At 39.3% G+C, this 20,355-nt stretch overlaps 1 protein-coding gene and 1 non-coding gene across 3 annotated transcripts in view; both read left to right on the top strand.

Annotated features, from left to right (window-relative positions):
• Positions 1-729: 729 nt before the first annotated feature.
• ANKUB1 (ankyrin repeat and ubiquitin domain containing 1) overlaps positions 730-20,355 on the top strand; it is a 32,296-nt gene continuing 12,670 nt past the window's right edge. Inside the window, exons 1-3 of one of the 2 annotated variants that reach the window (XM_077991570.1) lie at positions 730-1,007; positions 2,388-2,503; positions 13,328-13,462. In XM_077991570.1, coding sequence (XP_077847696.1) covers positions 13,450-13,462 — 13 coding nt within the window. In that variant the 5' untranslated portion in view covers positions 730-1,007; positions 2,388-2,503; positions 13,328-13,449. Of the gene's footprint in view, positions 1,008-2,359; positions 2,504-13,327; positions 13,545-20,355 lie in introns of both variants that reach the window. The other variant, XM_002808336.4, reaches the window with a different exon arrangement.
• Positions 14,688-14,790, top strand: LOC114676538 (U6 spliceosomal RNA). The gene has a single exon (XR_003727602.1). It is a non-coding gene; the product is annotated as a U6 spliceosomal RNA (small nuclear RNA).

The raw sequence follows: 20,355 nt of genomic DNA, 5'->3' as shown, positions 1-20,355 counted from the left end.
ACCCCTAAACTTCTGGGCTCAAACTATCCTCCCATCTCAGTTTCCTGAGTACGTGGGATTGCAGGCATGTGCCACCATGCCCAGCTTATTTGCTCACTTATTGAGGGGGTTTGAAATATTTTCCACCAACACTAAGAGGGGGTCGAAGGAGATAACAATGGGAAATTGTTCTAAATAACATAAAGGCAAGGATTAAAGAAAATACCAACTATATTGTGTTGCTACTCAGCAGATTCTATTATAGAGAAATCGGAAGAGAAAGCCACAGAATGATTTGCCTACACATTCATCTCCCTGGTGCAAGTGGGTATTGTTCTGTACCCTGTGGCAGGATTATAAATACTGCCAGAGAACAAGTACACAAAGTTGTTATGGAAACCAGAATGTTTCAGCTCAGAGTTATTTACAGAGAACTTTCAGGATTATCACATTCAATAAAATCAGCTCTTGTTTTGCTTCACCCTGTGCTAGTGCATCCCAATCAAATATCTATTTTTAAGGGTTCTTCAATCAGCTGTACTTAAGTACATAAGAATTCAGGAGTCAGTTGACGGGGACCACATCACAGAAGTATAATTTATGAGTAGGCTTTTTGTATCACATGCTTGAAGCTTGTCCATACTTGCCTCAACCATTGTCAAGTTTGCTGGTTTCTGTAATATAGGAATAAGGTGGCTATTGACTACTGCCTTCAGCAGATAAATACTTCCTCCACTGTAGCTGGTGTCTGTGTTGCCTGATACTGTGGCACTGTGGGACTAGGCTCTTCACATTCTGCAACTTACCTTTGAGGCTAGACAGTGACCGCTGCCTCTGGCTATCATTTTTGTCCTTAATTGTGAACTGGAATTTTTCCAGCCATCCCGGAGGATCTTTGAAAAAGTTGGGTATTTTTTGTTTGAAAAGGTAATTGTACAATGAGGATTTTCATCGCTTTTGAAGGATCTTTTGAACCATTTGATGTTTCAGCAGATGAAACTGTGGAGGTTGTCAAGCTGATGATAAAGGTATGTACTTCATTCCCAAGCCATCAAAATGTATATTAATTTTAACAATGCAGTGCATTTAAAAATGTACAAAGGGTAGAGATGCTGTTGGGCACATTTTCAGCAAAAACGGAATGAAAATTATTTGAAAATACTATTATTTGCTTACACAATAGATTTATAAGAAGACAGTAACTCTGGTGGCGTTAGACAAGAAAACAAAGAGTCAGTCAATTCCCAAGAAAACAAAAACAAAAGTCTGACTTCTTTTTAGGAATATGTGGGTTGTGCATAGGCCAGATAATATTATTGCAATTCTTCATAAAAGGACAAAAGCAAGACACTAACTTCAGGCTATATAAGTGGGATATGCCAATCATCAGATAAATGTCTTATTTGGTGAGCAAACAACTACAAAGAACCGAAGGATTTTGGAAGCAGAGAGGACTTTAGAGAACTTGTGAGCTATGGCTTCATTTCACATTCAGGAAAAACTGAAGCTCAGAGAGGTTGACTATCTTACCTAGGATCACAAAGCCAGAATAAGAAATAACTTGTGTACAGTATCTTCCTTATAAATTTCATGTAAATGTTCACTCTAAAGTAAAAAATTAAGCAAAATATTTAGTTTCTGGTCATCAAATATTTAACTTGGAGACGGTCATGCCTATTTGCTAAGCAGCATTTACCGAACCATAGTTACATGATATTCAGATTATTATGATGACTGAAATCTAAATCTTGTAACACAAGGGACCTTAACCTCTATGTTTTATGAATCCCTTTGAAAGTCTGGTGAAGTCTATAGACTGCTTCTCAGAATGTCTTTAAATGCATAAAATAAAACAGATATAATAGAAATGAAATTTGTTATGTTAAAATACATTTTCAAATATTAAAAAGCCCAAATGTATGATACAGTGACATGTGGACTTCCTAATTAACACATTAACTAACAAGCTCTAGCAGCTCATCTAATAACTATTGTGTTTTCAAAATACAGATCAGTAGAAATAATATTTTGAAATATTTGCAACAACTATAATGTGATATGAAAACATCTGTGACTTCTATTGCTGTCAGTCACAGGTGCAGTGACTACTCCTACCTTAATTTGCTGCCTACATGTGTAATTGAAAGAAAATCTCAATTTCATTTAGAGTTAATAAAATAAAGATGTAGTTTCTTCCCATCTAAATTCTATCCATAAACGTTTTGGAAGTTCTCTAAGTTAAGAACCTCTATTTAATACTTCTTCCGTTTGTCCCAATTATAATGCCCAGAGGAAAAAAAATGTAAAGGGAAAGAGAGTACATTTCTGGTCTAGTAATGTAGAAATGTACTGTTTTCATCATATGCTATTGATTTTTAAGGATTATTTCCACATTCCTCTCTCTGAAGACAAACAAGGCAGGCGGTATCTGGAGTTAATGTATGCTGGAGCCGCTCTAAAGGACAGTTGGAGTCTTGCTGATGTTGGAATATCTTTCTGCTCAACTCTCAAATGCTTTGTTAAGGTATGATGGTCAGGATAACATTTGTCTAAGATATCTATCTCATTTTGAACAAAGTTGGGGATAAGTTAACCAAAGTAATTCCATAACTTAAAAAGAAATTGTCTCTTTTTGCCTTCTCCTCACTTCCATTTGTATAACGGGTCTTATGCATGCTTTGTGCTGTAAGGGGAAGTAAGATATGGAGAAGGGATAGAGTTGCCCCCTTTTTACTCTTCTTCCTCTTGCCTCCCTACACCCTTTATTGCCTGCCCAGTCCTGCCATCACAAAACCAATATGAAAACAAAGCCAAGGGAATTCCAGATCTGGAATTTGATGTGGGAATAAGAGCATTAGATCACTTCAGTGGGGCCACAGTGATTACCAGCACTGAAATGAGGAAGAAGAAATTCTCAGTAGCAATAAGAATGAAAGGGAATTTTCTACATCCAAATCCAGCCAAAGTAGCCATTCCAATTAGGTGTACATGCAATAAAGATTTTTTTCATTTATAGAGGGTCTTTAATCAATGGTGCTTAACTTAAGATGCACAGTTGGGCTTTAAGAACCTTAAAAACCCCTAAAGTTGTAATATAAACAAAATTAATGTGCCTGGAGATTTTCTGAGTCTAAGATCCTGTATGTACAACAATTTTTTAAAGGAATGAGTAGTCCAAAGAATTTAAACGCTGCTGCTCTAGGGAAGAAGTATTATCCTGTATTAGTGCTTTACCGTATATAAAATTATGAACCTTAAGAAACTTAGTAAAGTATACATTCTCCACTAAATGTGGCACCAAGTTTCTCATATTTAACATTTAAAAAAATTATGGTAGTCAAAGTTAACTCTTTCTTTTAATATGTGTTAGTACTTGACTAAATGGATGTTTAAAAGTAATACTCTGGGCCAGGTGTGGTGGCTTACACCTGTAATCCCAGCACTTCGGGAGGACAAGGTGGGAGGATCACGAGGTCAAGAGATAGAGACCATCCTGGTCAACATGCTGAAACCCCATCTCTACTAAAAATACAAAAATTAGCTGGGCGTGGTGGCACACTCCTGTAGTCCCAGCTACTCGTGAGGCTGAGGCAGGAGAATCACTTGAACTCGGGAGGGGGAGGTTGCAGTGAGCCGAGCTGGAGCCACTACACTCCAGCCTGGGCAAGAGTGAGACCCTGTCTCAAACAAACAAACAAACAAACAAAAACAATATTCTTCAATATTTATTATTAAGTAGGAAAGACAAGTCACAGAATAATGATCATTGGATCATCCCATTTACGTAAACAAAAGACCATATTTACAAATGTTTTTAATGTTTTCTTTTCTCCCTCTTTTACTCAGAAAATGGAAGTAACATTACATTTCAAAGCAGACCAAATTACAGCCATTTCTAAATGTCTTCTCTTTATATCTTTAAATATATTTCCATACTATGTTTTTGGTGCCGTACAGGATCAGCTCTCTAAAATTTCCCAGAATTCTGTAATGCCAATCATAAGGTTCAAGACTTTTTATTGTTTGCTTGCTTAGAGATGGTAGTGTAAGTTCAATACTAACATTTGAGCTGACTGGAAGAATCTGATGGCTTTTTAGGGATATAGACAAAGTTTTTAACAATATAGATAGGATACTTTTATTTAACTAAGGACTGATTTTATTTTTATTATGTAACATTTTAAAATTTATTTTTGACTAGGTAGTATGTTCACATGGTTCTCAATTCAAAAGGAACAAAAAGATACACAGTAAAAGTCTCCTGGCCGGGTGTGGTGGCTCACACCTGTGACCCAGCAGTTTAGGAGGCTGAGGTGGGTGGATCACCTGAGGTCAGGAGTTCGAGACCAGTCTGGCCAACATGGTGAAACCTCGTCTCTAATAAAAATACAAAAATTAGCTGGGTGCGGTGGGCACACCTGTAATCCCAGCTATTCAGGAGGCTGAATAGGAGAATTACTTGAACCCAGGAGGCGGAGGTTATAGTGAACCGATATCACACCACTGTATTCCAGCCTAAGTGATAGAGTGAGACTCCATTTCAAAAAAAGAAATAGAAAAAACTCTCTCTCCTCTGGCCCCCAGTTTCCCTCCCCAGATGCAACCTATGTTCACAGTTTTACTTACAAAAACATTTCCTAAATTCTGCCAATAAAGCATCATATATCACAGTGATGCAAGCTTCACGCTGAACTCTTTTACCTGAAGTTTTAAACTGCTAATTCTATAAATAGAAAGCAGGGGTAAAAGAGGTTATTCAATGCAACCAACCTGAGCAAGATGGTGAGACCCCATCTCTACAAAAATATTTTAAAAATTATCCGGGTGTGGTGGTGCACACCTATAATCCCAGCTACTTGTGAGGCTGAGGCAGGAGGATCAATTGAACCCAGCCTGTGCAAGAGAGTGAGACCTGTCTCAAAAAAAAGAAAGGAGTTTATTCAAGAGAGCCAGGGCAGAAGTCACAGGACTGGACAACACACAGAGTTTGATTAAAAACTCTCAAGTTCCCTGAAATTTTACTAATTGTACTCTTCATTCTGTCCAGTAGAATCACATTTAGATAATATCCCGGGCCTCAAAGAGTGCAGTCATACCAGTTCTATCACGCTTGATCTATCTCAGGTTACCAAGGCTGATTTCCAAGTCATGTTAGTCACTTTACTGAATAATTAAATCTATATACATTTAAGTAGTACCTTTCCTACTTAACTATGTTTAATCATGTTACTTTGTGAAAGTTAGTTTGCCTTGAGAGAGATGGAAGATGCCACAGTAAGGGAGGGAATGAATCCCTGAAGTGCATGTCTTTATCATCTCTAAATTTTGGTACAACTTAGAAATATCATAATGTGAACCCAAAACTTTTGTAAAGTTCAAAAACTTGGCAAGTAAGTGGTTTTTCTTTCTAAAAAGGTACAAGTAGATATTATGTCTCACGAAATAAATCCAAAATAGTTGGCTTCTTTATAGTGCTCATATTTTTGTGTGCTTACAAGGTTCTGCTTGTGTGAAAAAGAGGGAAATAGAACTAGAAGTACCATATGACCCAGCCATCCCATTACTGGGTATATACCGAAAGGATTATAAATCATGCTGCTGTAAAGACACATGCACACGTATGTTTATTGCGGCACTATTCACAATAGCAAAGACTTAGAATCAACCCAAATGTCCATCGGTGACAGACTGGATTAAGAAAATGTGGCACATATACACCATGGAATACTATGCAGCCATAAAAAAGGATGAGTTTGTGTCCTTTATAGGGACATAGATGCAGCTGGAAACCATCATTCTCAGCAAACTATCACAAGAACAGAAAACCAAACACCACATGTTCTCACTCATAGGTGGGAAATGAACAATGAGATCACTTGGACTCGGGAAGGGGAACATCACACGCCAGGGCCTATCATGGAGGGGGGGGATTGCATTGGGAGTTATACCTGATGTAAATGACGAGTTGATAGGTGCTGACGAGTTGATGGGTGCAGCACACCAACATGGCACAAGTATACATGTGTAACAAACCTGCACGTTATGCACATGTACCCTAGAACTTAAAGTATAATAACAAGGAAGGAAGGAAGGAAGGAAGGAAGGAAGGAAGGAAGGAAGGAAGGAAGAAAGAAAGAAAGAAAGAAAGAAAGAAAGAAAGAAAGAAAGAAAGAAAGAAAGAAAGAAAAAGAGGGAAAGACACTGGATAAATACAGAGATTATTTACTGTGAAATACATTCTTTAAATAGTCAGTACTTTTTCCAGCTTCCCTGTATATTATGCTTTTCTTTTAATGGCAATATAGACATATTTGGAAAAGAAATGGAAATAGGGGTAATACAAGAATAGTGGGAAAAGAACATTGTATTCTCACCACTTCTATTCAACATAGTGTTGGAAGTTCTGGCCAGGGCAATCAGGCAGGAGAAAGACATAAAGGATATTCAAATAGGAAAAGAGGAAGTCAAATTGTCCCTGTTTGCAGGTGACATGATTGTATATTTAGAAAAGCCCATCATCTCAGACCAAAATCTCCTTAAGCTAATAAGCAACTTCAGCAAAGTCTCAGGATACAAAATCAATGTGCAAAAATCACGAGCATTCCTATACACCAATAACAGACAAACAGAGAGCCAAATCATGAATGAACTCCCATTCACAATTGCTACAAAGAGAATAAAATGCCTAGGAATCCAACTTACAAGAGATGTGAAGGCTCTCTTCAAGGAGAACTATAAACCACTGCTCAACGAAATAAGAGGACACAAACAAATGGAAGAACATTCCATGCTCACGGATAGGAAGAATCAATATCGTGAAAATGACCATACTGCAGAAGGTAATTTATAGATTCAATGCCATCCCCATTAAGCTACCAATGACTTTCTTCACAGAATTGGAAAAAACTACTTTAAAGTTCATATGGAACCAAAAAAGAGCCCGCATTGCCAAGACAATGCTAAGCCAAAAGAACAAAGCTGGAGGCATCACACTACCTGACTTCAAACTATACTACAAGGCTACAGTAACCAAAACAGCATGGTACTGGTACCAAAACAGAGATATAGACCAATGGAACAGAACAGAGCCCTCAGAAATAATACCACACATTGACAACCATCTGATCTTTGACAAACCTGACAAAAACAAGAAATGGGGAAAGGATTCCCTATTTAATAAATGGTGCTGGGAAAACTGGCCAGCCATATGTAGAAAGTTGAAATTGGATCCCTTCCTTACACCTTATACAAAAATTAATTCAGGATGGATTAAAGATGTAAATGTTAGACCTAAAAACCATAAAAACCCTAGAAGAAAACCTAGGCAATACCATTCAGGACATAGGCATGGGCAAAGACTTTATGATTAAAACACCAAAAGCAATGGCAACAAAAGCCAAAATTGACAAATGGTATCAATTAAACTAAAGAGCTTCTGCACAGCAAAAGAAACTACCATCAGAGTGAACAGGCAACCTACAGAATGGGAGAAAATTTTTACAATCTACCCATCTGACAAGGGGCTAATATCTAGAATCTACAAAGAACTTAAATTTACAAGAAAAAATCAAACAACCCCATCAAAAAGTGGGTGAAGGATATGAACAGACATTTCTCAAAAGAATACATTTATGCAGGCAACAGACACATGAAAAAATGCTCATCATCACTGGCCCTCAGAGAAATGCAAATCAAAACCACAATGAGATACCATCTCACATCAGTTAGAATGGCAATCACTAAAAAGTCAGGAATCAACAGGTGCTGGAGAAGATGTGGAGAAATAGGAACACTTTTACACTGTTCGTGGGACTGTAAACTAGTTCAACCATTGTGGAAGACAGTGTGGCAATTTCTCAAGGATCTAGAATTAGAAATACCATTTGACCCAACTATCCCATTACTGGGTATACACCCAAAGGATTATAAATCATGCTGCTATAAGGACACATGCACACATATGCTTATTGTGGCACTATTCACAATAGCAAAGACTTGGAACCAACCCAAATGTCCATCAATGATAGACTGGATTAAGAAAATGTGGCATATATATACCATGGAACACTATGCAGCCACAAAAAAGGATGAGTTCCTATCCTTTGTAGGGACATGGATGAAGCTGGAAACCATCATTCTGAGCAAACTATTGCAAGGACAGAAAACCAAACACCGCATGTTCTCACTCGTAGGTGGGAATTGAACAATGAGAACACTTGGACACAGGGTGGGGAACATCACACAACAGGGCCTGTCGTAGGGTGAGGAGAAGGGGGAGGGATAGCATTAGGAGATATACCTAATGTAAATAACGAGTTAATGGGTGCAGCACACCAACATGGCACATGTATACATATGTAACAAACCTGTACGTTGTGCACATGTACCCTAGAACTTAAAGTATAATAAAAATAATAATAATAAAGGAACATTGTATTAACTTTTCCTTCTTTGAAAAAGAACTCTTATGGAAGCCATAATCAATATTTTCTATGGTATATACCTCCAATTTCTATTAATACAGGAGTCAGTCCTGACCATTCATTGCTGATGCTGTTGCATTTCACTGTGTTCCTATAAACCATGGCATGAGGCACTGCAAAAGTCTATGTTTTTGTACAACATGTAGAGGCACTATCACTTTTGCCCCCTTCATTTTAACCTGTGTGATCATGGAAATGATTGCTTAAGTTTTGTCCACTGTTTTCACCCAGTGCTTAGAATAGTACCTGATAAGATACATAGTAGGCTGTACATAAAGAGATATTGATAAATGAATTGATAAGGGTTTGAGAGGTAAAGTATGGAAATTAACAAGATGGTATATGATTGTCTGCAATTCATAGCAAGGTACTGAGATGCATTTCAGGGATCCATTCCTTCCCTTACTGTGGCATTTCCCGTTTTTCTCTACTGTTAGGGCAAAGCTCTCCCCAGTATTCTTGGTTTTTCCCCTGACCAACATCAAGGTTCTTAGTTGGAAGCAGCAGAAACAAAGCCTAGATAATTTAAGCAGAAAATAAATATTGAAAAGCTATTGAGTAGTTTTCGGAAGACTGGAGAATCAGTCTTAGAGATTATGCAGCCAGAAACAACATCTAACGCATGCCCCGGAACTAATCTAGGAAGGTCACCACTACAGACAACACCGAGCCCTTAAAGCAGGCACTGGACATGCTGCCAGCCCTGCTGCCAGGCCGGCAACTTCAGAAATGCCATTGCCCACAGACTTTCCTGTGTCTGTTGCTTCTCTGCCTTAGTGGCTCCTGATTCAAAGTGGGGGTAGATAGGCAGGTCTGATTGGGAGCACCTTGTCACATGTCCATATCCTACTGCAAAGGGGGCCACTATCCAGCAGGTTGTGCTTTTCAGAGTGTGAAGTGGGCTCAGCCTCCCTAGGACTCCTCCTGGTTGCCCTGCCTCCTTCTATAACCAGACTTGTACCAACCAAGTGCTGGAGTCAAAACATAGTTAATCCCTCCTGACATCCCTGGAATGTTGTGAAAAAGCTGTGTTATGCTGAGAGAATGACTATAGTACCATTGAGTAGATATCTATCAGATAAGTTAGAGAAGTTTGTACTATCTTGACAAGTCTAAAATTGATTCAAAATGATAAACATTTTAGCTTTCAAAAGGTACTGTTAATGTATAAACACCAAAATCCAGGAAATATATATGTGGTTTTACATTTATGTATTTTTATACACAAAAGCATGTATAAACATGTTTCTTTAAAATTTACACATGAAAGCATGTTTCTTAAAAATGACCCTCTTTTCTAAAATGAGCCATAAAAAAAGGTATGAAAAGAATCTGGCGAAGAAAGGTGTTCCAATTCGGTGTCCAAGACTCCACGGATAATCTCTCCAGAATGACTACAACAGAAGAGGAGAAGTTTATGAAGACATCTCACTGGAATTCATTCGGTTCAACAAAAACAAACATTATTTCCCCTTGTGTTCACTCTGGAATAGTTCAGCAAGCTTCTGCTTACTTAGGGCTGTAACTCCAAAACAGCAAAATATAAAAAAGCACAACTTGAGAAAAAATATAGCAGTACATTCAAAACTTTCATTAACTTGTTTTCTTTCAGTAGGTTCTGTTTAGCTTTTCTTTTTTATTGTTAAAGTACATGTATGACTGTACAGTAAGTTAGCATTTGTTTTTTGAAGGTAAGCATGGAATTATTCTCATGAAACAGAATGTATTTGTTTTTATTGAAAAGTAAGATACTTTGTGTATATCTCTTGTGTTGGTTTGTTTGCATCTCAGTTTGTTTATAAAGGAAAAAGTCGAATTTTGTATATGTTCAACAATGATTTGTGTATGGTATTATTATTTAATAGCATCTGACTTCCTTGGGTGTGACTGATCAGCCTTCTCTGATTCAGAATACTTGGGGAGGAGTATCACGTAGAGAGAGAGGTAGAGAGATGCCTTCTCTTATGTGGATAAGGTGGGTTAGCAAGTTGCTATTAATTGACATCTACCTACTCCCTCGTCATACAACCAAATGAGGAAGTATCGACAACCAATGTGCCTCACTAGAACTCAAAATGGGTTTTCCCATAAAAACAAGGTTTATACAAAGGTAAATATGTAGAGTTTAAAAAGTAAAATGAGAACTACGTTATGGATTAAAAAGGCCTGGGATGTGATTCAACATTTATTATTTATGTGATAAAAAGTTCCTGAATGCTAAGAAAAATGAACAGACTCTGCAGGTGTTAATTTTCTTGAGACTTAAGAATCTGGCTTCATTAATAATTAGTAATATTTTCTTCCTTGCACTTTTTATTTTCATCTAAAGATTGCCAGATCAGCTGGGCACAGAGGCTCACTCCTGTAATCCCAATAATTTGGGAGGCTGAGGTGGATGGATTGCTTGAGGCCGTGGGGTCCAGACCAGCCTGGACAACACAGCTACGCCCTGTCTCTACAAATAATAATTTAAAAAGTAGCTGGGTGTGGTGGCGAGTGCCTGTACTTGGGAGGCTGAGGCAGGAGGATTGCTTGAGTCTAGAAGTTTGAGGTTACTGTGAGCTCTCATAGTGCCACTGCACTTCAGCCTGGGCAACAGAGTGGAACCTGTCTCAAAAAAAAGATTGCTAGATACTTTGCAATTCTCCCTTATTACTTGTTCCAGAGTCAGTTATATGTATACTAAGTCATAGATGCTTATCTTTATAGATATAAATATATGATTATTCATATTCTGAGAAGCTTCTTTTCAACTTATCTAACCTCATACACCTAGTTAACTTAAGGGTGACTTGAGAGCTGGGAATGGAGGCGAATTCTTTCCCCAGCTACTCAGGAGGTGGGAGACTGCTTGAGCCCAGAAGTTCAAGATCAGCCTGGGCAACATAGCAAGCCTTAGACTCTTAAAAAAAATTTTTTTTTTTAAAGAGTGACTTGGGTCTCTGTTATTTTGTTTGCATGTTATTCTATTTGCATTTATTTTGTTATTTGTTTGCTTTTAATTTGTTATTTGCATTTAATTCTAAATATGAATTCGGAATTTTTAAAGAAATAAAAAAGAGCTATTATATAAAATATAATTTTTCTCTCTTTCCCACTATCTTTTTATTCAGTTTTCATAGGAATTTCTGCCTGCCCATAAATATTATCTACATTAGCTTGAACAGATACTTGCTTTATGGAACCATAGGAAAGCACGGCATGGCAAAAGTGAAAGGGTGAATCCTGTGTCCTTTAAATCTGTATTTCATGGGTTTATGAGAAACTATGATGAAAAATTGTTCTAAGCACTTTAGGCTTAGTGGGCAGCTCAGCTTGCTGATCTGGCTTTATGCGCAGCCACAGAGGGACCGAACCTGTTCCTAATCACTTCAGTCACTGAAATGGGCCCTAGATCAAAGTATTGTAGCCTTAAATTTCATCAGTAACACCACTCCTCAAAGGCTTTTTCAAAAAGGTCTGCATGTTGGCCATATTACTGCTAGGTGTTATGTGGGAGGGGAGAATGCATTTAATGTATTATAAGTCTGCAGGAGGCAGGGGCCCCTGGAGAAACCAGAGAGGGATTCTGATGGAAAAAATAGAGGAAGGAAGCAAAGGAGGGGCAAGACAGCATTGACAGGTTGGAGCCCCTTGAAGAACCTGGAGGCCAGATACCAGGTTCTGAGAGAGTCCTGCAGTCGTGGGCATTCCGTGATAGCGCCATGCACTGACATCCGCCAACCCAACAGCAGGCCGTTGCAGAAAAATATAATTGTCCTGAATCTGCTAAAGAGGAAGTAAAGTCAGTTTCATTTTTCATGAGAAAAGTGGAAATGATAATAATCTTTTCCTCCCCACCTGCTTCCCGTTTTTCCTATTTGCTGTATTTTGAGTTTGGGTTTGACTTGTCTAAACCTGTTGTTAACAGAAGGATTCATATTTTCCTCAAACTTTCCATCTTAACTCTACTTCAGATATCTCAGTTCTACTTGCTTTCCTACTTCGATTACAAAATGAAAGAAACAAAAGAAACTTTTCTAAACCTATATTTAGTATTTCCCTTTTTAAATAGTAAAAGTAGGCCAGGCGCAGTGGCTCACACCTATAATCCCAACACTATGGGAGGCCAAGGTGGGAAGATCACTTGAGCCCAGGAGTTTGAGACCAGGCTGGGCAACATAGTGACACACACACACACACACACACACACACACAAAAGAAAGAAAGAAAGAAAGAAAGAAAGAAAGAAAGAAAGAAAGAAAGAAAGAAAGAAAGAAAGAAAGAAAGAAAGAGAAGGAAAGAAAGAAAGGGAGGAGGGAGGGAGGAAGGAAAGAAAGAAAAGAAAAGAAAGGTAAATAATAAAAGTAAATATATGTTGCTTTTAAAACAGTCAAACCATATAGACAATGAAAAGCACAAAATGATAAGCAAACACTCCCCTCCCACTCTCAACTCAGTTCCACTTGCCAGGAATAACCTCTCAGGAAAATAATAATAGTAATAATTGACTGAAGATTTCAAATCCACAGTATTCCAAATTAAAGTGCGGCATAACAGAGGAATGTTTTCTAAACTAACACCTCCATAAGCACAGGATGGATATAAATTATCAACACTCTTATGTATCTGGGTCTGTAGACTAAGAAGTCAAAGGATCTCAAAGCCTTTCCAAGTCTTCTTCACTTCACTCAAACAGGGGGACCTGTTAATATCTCAGGACATAAGAGCTAGACTCAGACCAGAAGGCAGAGAACTTAACTGACTATTGCTTTCACAATAACACCCATGTCATGGAGCTAGAGGTGCTCAAAGCTACCCCCTGAAATGCTTGGCCCTCATCCCAACCTCCAGACAATAAGTTCCCTCTTTTTCCCTCCCTTCAGGAAGAAGACAAGCCTACTCTATACGTGTTCAATGCTGTAACTCAAGACACAATGCCAATAATGGAGAGCATCTCCCTTCTTGATAAAACAGTGTCTGATCTGAGAACACTGGTAACTCTGAGATGTGGCCTTCCTGTGAGTGTCTACTGTCTCCGAACCCCAAGGGGCCTGGAGATGTATGATTGCAACACCCTCAAGGACTACCAGACTGATATTGGTACTGCCCAGTATATTTGATATCAGCTACCATTTGGCACTAGGGTCCTTTGATACCAGATTTTGCAGCTTTTCAAGAGAAAATGGAAATCTAGGATTTTTATATACAATCTGTTAACTTTATTTACATATTCACTTTAAAGCAGTTAATACATTTACATGGTTTAAATATCAGAAGTGAAAAAGGATGCGTAGTGGTAAGTCTCCCTCCCTCTCCTGGCCCTACAAGCACTTAGTTCCCTCCTCATGGGCAACCATTATTGTTTTGAAGATTTACAATCAAAACCATTTCCAAATTAAATCTGAACAAATGGAGGCATTATTTCTAAATGGAAACCTCTGTAAGTTCAGTGTGGATATGAATTATCAACATTTCATTCTTGGGTCTGGGTCTACAGACTAAGAAATAAGGAGGGTCTCATAGCCCTGTCACGTCTTGTTCTCAAAGCAGACTCATTAATATCCTCAACGTGGAAGAGCAAAACTCAGACCACTTCATCTTTTTCTCTTTCAAAATACACTTCGGGCATGTATAAATGCAAGTTCAAGTACATATTCTTTTTCCCTTTTTTAATGCAAGGCTGCATATGATACATGCTATTCTGAACCCTGCTTTGGGCAACTTCATCTTAAAATGTCACTGGTTATATTAAAATAATCTTTTTAACAAAGTGACACCAATGCTATACTGGCTGAAAGTATGCCTTAGTGGAATAGCATTTATCCCTGATACAAATTACAACCTCTCTCTAAATACTATACCTTGGCTAGGCGTAGTAACTAGTGATTCATACCTGTAATGCTAGCACTTTTGGAGGCCAAGGGAGGGGGGAATCACTTGAGCTCAGTACTTCAAGACCAGCCTAGGCAACATAGTGAGATGCTCATCTGTACAAAAAAAAAAAAAAAAAATAGCCGATGTGTTGGTGCACACCTGTAGTCCCAGCTGCTTGGGAGGCTGAGGTAGGAGGATCACTTGGACCAGGAGGTTAAGGCTGCAGTGGGCTGTGATCACACCATTGCACTCCAGCCTGGGTGATAGCGAGGCCCTGTCTCAGGAAAAAAAAAAAAAAAAAAAAATCTGTACTTCCAGGTCATTTCTACTATAGCCAAACATCAATAAGACAAAGAAAAAAGCTGTCAGATTTGTTTTAAGAATACTAAAAAATGATAGGACAGTACAGAGATGATTAACATGGCCCCTACCTGATGATGACACACAAGTTCACGAAGCATTTCACATTTTTAAAAAATGGTTGGAACCTTATAGAAATTATTACTTGAAGTAAATGAATCCTTGCTGACAATTAGCACATCCTTAGTTGACATTGTATTATAACACTGCAGTGAAATTTGAGTTCTCCCAACATATACATAGGGCTTTGTAGGTATCCTTAGTTAAGCAGTTTTGCTTTATATAACTGCTAAATTTGCATTTATTGATACTTCTCCTGACTGTTATATTTGCTTAGCATTATTCTTTCCTGTTATTTTAAATTAAGGCTCTCAAAACTTTAACATAATTTTTTTCCTTGTTTTTGATCAGAGAAGTGAAGTTCTACAATTTCTCCTCAGAGTACTTTGCTATAATGCACATACCTGCTCTGCATGCTTGCTGGAAGCTGAACCCTGCCTACAACATGATGGGGGTTTGCATAAGGAAGGGCACACAGTGGCATTTGTCCCCAAGCAACTGATAATCTAGTTATTTAATGAAGTACCAAAGGATGAAACAAAACTAGAATAAACTCTGGATGACTATTCTTCAGGCCTATACTGCTCAGATTATAATGTGATGTTTTAAGCTGGAAGATAATTTAAATTGACCCAACCCCAACTTTTATAGACTTGAAAAAAAGTAAATCATCTGAATGATTAAATTACTTGCTCAGTGTGTGTCAAGGACAACATACCTACTCCTTAAAATGACCCTTTGGGAGTAGGAACTTTAGGAAATGATGGTGTTCAGATATAAGGTTAAGGGTCTAAGCATGACCTGAGTAGGCTGCTTTGGCCACCATGAGAACACACGGCATCAGAGGACCTCAAAGGGAAGGGAGAAAGGGCTCTTTGGCCTGTTTCATATGCTTCATACCTTTACCTAAACCATAACTAGTATTCCTTAAGTAGCCAGCTCACCTTTTTTAAAACTAGAAGGTAAAGAGAGTCCTTGGTCAGCTTCTTGTACAGGATCTCTCTTTCTAGTCAATGAATCATCTCTGCTGCTATCAGGAGTTGAACCTTGGCCCCTTTTCCAGAGGCAGTGGAAAATCAGAAGGGTTTGGAGAAGCAGTCATGCCCAGGTTGAAAATCGAAGATTTAAGTAGCTCAATTAATCACTGCACATACTAGCTCATACAAACATTTACAAAGCTGCCTCTGCACTCTGGGTGTTTTTACAGTAAAGTGATAGAAATGAGACATGTATACACACTCAGTTAAAATCCAATAAGTCAGCTCAATGCGGGCTGAAGGCATGTAGGAAAGGCATTCTGGAGAAAGTGGGGCTGGAACACACAAAGATGTGGGAACTATGGATCATCTGAGAGGAGGAAGGAAAGACATTCCAGGGACGGACAGAAAGCAGGAGACTGTTCTGGAGAGGGGAGGAGGCTTCCAGAGAGCACTAGCAAACACAGCTGAGGGCAGAAAGAGGAGGATCTTAAGGTGAGGGAACACAGCTCACACTTGCTGTGGCTGCAGCCAGAGCCCTCCACCTTCTGGAACAGGAGTGTTTTTTGTTTTGTTGTTGTTGTTGTTTGTTTTTGACTCGCAGTCATGCTCTTGTTGCCAGGCTGAAGTGCAGTGGTATGATCTCAGCTCACTGCAACCTCCACCTCCCGGGTTCAAGCGATTCCCCTGCTTCAGCCTCCTGAGTAGCTGGGACTACAGGCATGTACCACCACTCCCAGCTAATTTTTTTGTATTGTAGTAGAGACGAGGTTTCACCATGTTGGCCGGGATGGTCTCCATCCCGTGGACTTGTGATCCATCTGCCTTGGACTCCCAAAGTGCTGGGATTACAGGCATAAGCCATTGCACCCAGCCTAGAACAGGAGTGTTCTAGGAGAGGTTTGATTTGGTAGCAAGCAATATGAAATATAGAAAGGAGTGAGGAAAGCCTGCAGGCAGGGTGATACAATTACTGGCATGTTCGATAATCCCAGTATTAATTTCTTTAGCAGTGGAAGAGACAAATCCGAGAAACACAGAAGGCAGAACAGGACAGAACATCACGCTAGATCACTTTTTTTTTGAGACAGGGTCTCACTCCATCACCCAGGCTGGAGTGCAGTGGCACAACCTCAGCTAACTGCAACCGCTGCCTCCTGGATTTCAGTGATTCTCTCACCTCAGCCTCCCGAGTAGCTGGGACTACAGGCGCATCCCACCATGCCTGGCTAATTTGTGTGTGTGTGTGTGTGTGTGTGTGTGTGTGTATTTTTAATACAGACAGGGTTTCACCATGTTGGCCAGGCTGGTCTCAAACTCCTGACCTCAAGTGATCCACCCACCTTGGCCTCCCAAAGTGCTAGGATTACAGGAGTGAGCTAACACGCCTGGACCTAGATCACATTTAAGTAGAGGAAAGAATCAAAGTTCTCACACTAGGACAGTGGTGGGGAAATTGAGGAAAGGAGCTACGTTCTGGGTTTTAAGCTTTAGATATGAGGAAACTCAGAGAGTACTTTTTTAAAAAATGTTACTCAGCTGGCCAGTTAGTGGCAAAGCTGTAAGTACAACTGAAGTCTTCTAATTTCCCTTCACTGCAAACATGGAGTTAGTGCTTGACTGATGGTTTGGGTTAGCAGATACTGATCCTGCCCACGTAGGTGGAGGCTGAGCCCTGTGAGGGGTGCATTCCTCAGAGAGTAAATATAGAGGGGAACATCTTAAGGGCCAATGGCTGGCACTCAGGACATGCTGAGGTCAGGGCAAGCACACAGAAGAGTCAGAAAACGAGACACGGAAAGCTGTCAGAGTCCGGAGAACTGGAACTTTGTATGCAACAGATGACGAGACTGTTTTCAAGATGCTGGTAAAAGTCCAAAGACAATTCTGAGATTAAAAAAGAAAAAAAAAAAAGCTTTGGATTTGCTTTAAAGATCTTTGGTGGGCTCAGAGAGAGCAGCTTTAATAAAGGAAATGGAGAAAGAAAGATTTCAGGGATTAAGAAGAAGATAAGTAATGATGGGATAAGGGAATTCTGGTGGTAGAACATCTAATGACTAACTTATCATAAATCTATCATGATAAATATATCCTAATATGTGTGATTTTGTGACTTGAGGCTTAGTGGCACATCACATAGGTCCAATACATACATATACATGCAGACATACACACACGCACACACACCCCTAGTCTTACATCAACCTATATGGTACCAGGTGTTCATTTTAGCCCGGCTTCTAGCTCTGAAATCTCTGCCCTGGCTTTTGCTTTCCTCTTGCTGATCTACATGCTTATGTGCTTGTTATTCTGTTTTTACTTCATATATATTCATAAACTGTCATTCATCCTTTCTGAAACAAGGAGTACCTAAACAAATGAGTGAATGAATTAATGCCTTTTCTTTACAGATGATACCAATTGGTATAAACACCTCGTAGAATGTATTCGTGGCTGCCTGTGCACGTGGTGCCTGAGAAACCATTCCAGGAGCAGGGTTGTGTCAGCTCAGATCCTGAAATCTGAGCTGGCTCCAGGGTCTTTTTACCAACCTTTAGGCTCATGGAGACCTATGGTGCCATTTTAATTCCTTTTATTGATGAGAAAACTGAAGTTCAGAGAAGTTAAGTGATCTGATCAAGGTCACACTGCTACCAAATGATAATCATACGCCCAGGATCGAGTTTTTTCTAACAATTTATATTGCCAAACCAGTATGCCTTTATTGATGACCTTTAAGTTCTAATCAATGTTTTATTTTATTTCTTCCATCAGAGGAAGCTCAAACCAGAGACACAATTTCCAAATTCAGGAAGAAAAAGTCCAAATCAGATAGGCATAGATTGACTCCTGGGGTATGAATGAAGAATCCAGAAACTTGGGAGTCAGGGGCCACATGTGGAGAGGTTGAGGATGATTGCCTAAATAGGCACTGTTGCTGCCATCTGCTGTCCTGTGTGACCTGGGCATAGTAGATAAGTTTGCAAGCACAGAATGGACAGATTCAGGTTTTGTCAAGTTAACACAGTTTTGTGGGTCCTCTTTTAAAAAATCCAAAACTAAGACAAGAACATTAGAAGGCTCTATAGAAGACAGCAAGGGGCCCTAAAGCTTATTAGTTTTCCTCTCTCTTCAGTAATAGGTTCTAGTTGTATTTTCTGGAGCAATATAGCATTTTTCAAGTAAATTTCTATTTCCCAACAGAATTCCTAAGCTTATGAAGGAATTTAATAGGTTCTAGTTGTATTTTCTGGAGCAATATAGCATTTTTCAAGTAAATTTCTATTTCCCAACAGAATTCCTAAGCTTATGAAGGAATTTAATATCTGACAAAGAGGGCATTACAAAACAACAGGGGTGAAAGGATAATCTAATAAACAGTGCTGGCTGACTTGTTTAGAAATTCTCTGGATATTCAAAAGTTGAGCATTATCAGGACTGTTTCATTGCAAGGAACTGAATTGATGGTTATAACACCTGTAATATTTGCTACTAGACAGGGAATTAAAATGAAACAAAATGCACGGCCTGATGGAGGTGCCCCATCAATGTTAAGGAGATTTAAATCGTACAGTCTCCTCTGTAGTTTTCAGAATCAGGTCTCATTTAGCAGTAGGCAAGAGGGCTAGAGAGAGCTGAGACTCTGAGGGTAGGCAACCATCCAGAGAACAGGTAAGCCAGGAAAATCCCATCTATAGACATCTAGCAGTGGAAGGTTAGCCTTAAATAAGTCCTTCTGGTGGAAGTCCTGGAAAAGGCAAGTCAGTCTGCAGCTGTCAGTTGGTAAGGCCAAGGAAGGCAGAGAGTGACCCTCAGGGAGATCCAGCAGGGACCTGGTGAGTGAACCATAGCACCAAGGTAGTGAATGAATGAATGACACAAGAGGCAGGAAACTAGATAAGGTGATGTTGACATCAGAGGCTCTGATAACATGTGATAGAAATCTAACCCCAGAGATTAGGGTTTACAGTAAGAAATTCAGAAATGGAACCTTAGTCTTAAAACCCAAAAGGTAGGGTAGAATATTGGGATTTACAACATAGGGCACAAAGTGGGGACTTGCTCAGGAGGAACAGAAGTGACAAGAATATCTGACCAGGATGAACAGGAACACTGACTTCCTACCAACCCTCTGAGTTACTGGCCTACATCTTTTTATTTTAGTTTTTGTAGAGATGGGGTCGCGCTGTGTTGCTCAGGCTGGTAAATTCCTGGCCTCAAGCAATCCTCCCACCCAAAGTGCTGGGAATACAGGTGTGAGCCACTGCACTGGGCCCCTGGTCAAAATCTTAATAAATTCCCTCCTACAGGAATTGTTCTGTGGACCTGGGGCTGGCTGGTCCTTTAAATGGAGACCCTGTAGCCTCAGCTGTGGAGGACTAAGGAGGCTGGGGTAGAGGGCCAGGCTAAAGCTTTCTACTGCTCATTTGGGAGTGATTTTCACAATAAACTAAAAACGTAGATCATTTCAGCAGGAGATAAAATAAATGCACTTGGAGTGGTGTTTAAAGTCCTTTGTTTCCAGTCCATGAGAATTAAACATTTTGTGAGAAGGTTTAAGTACAGCAAGAAGCTTTAGAGAAAATTAATCTATTGTAGGAAGTATGGTGCATATTTTGGAAAATGTTTATCAAGGTATT

The sequence above is a fragment of the Macaca mulatta genome, chromosome 2 (assembly GCF_049350105.2).
Source record: "Macaca mulatta isolate MMU2019108-1 chromosome 2, T2T-MMU8v2.0, whole genome shotgun sequence".
Classification (NCBI taxonomy): Eukaryota; Metazoa; Chordata; class Mammalia; order Primates; family Cercopithecidae; genus Macaca; species Macaca mulatta.
This window is presented reverse-complemented; position numbering and strand designations above follow the sequence as displayed.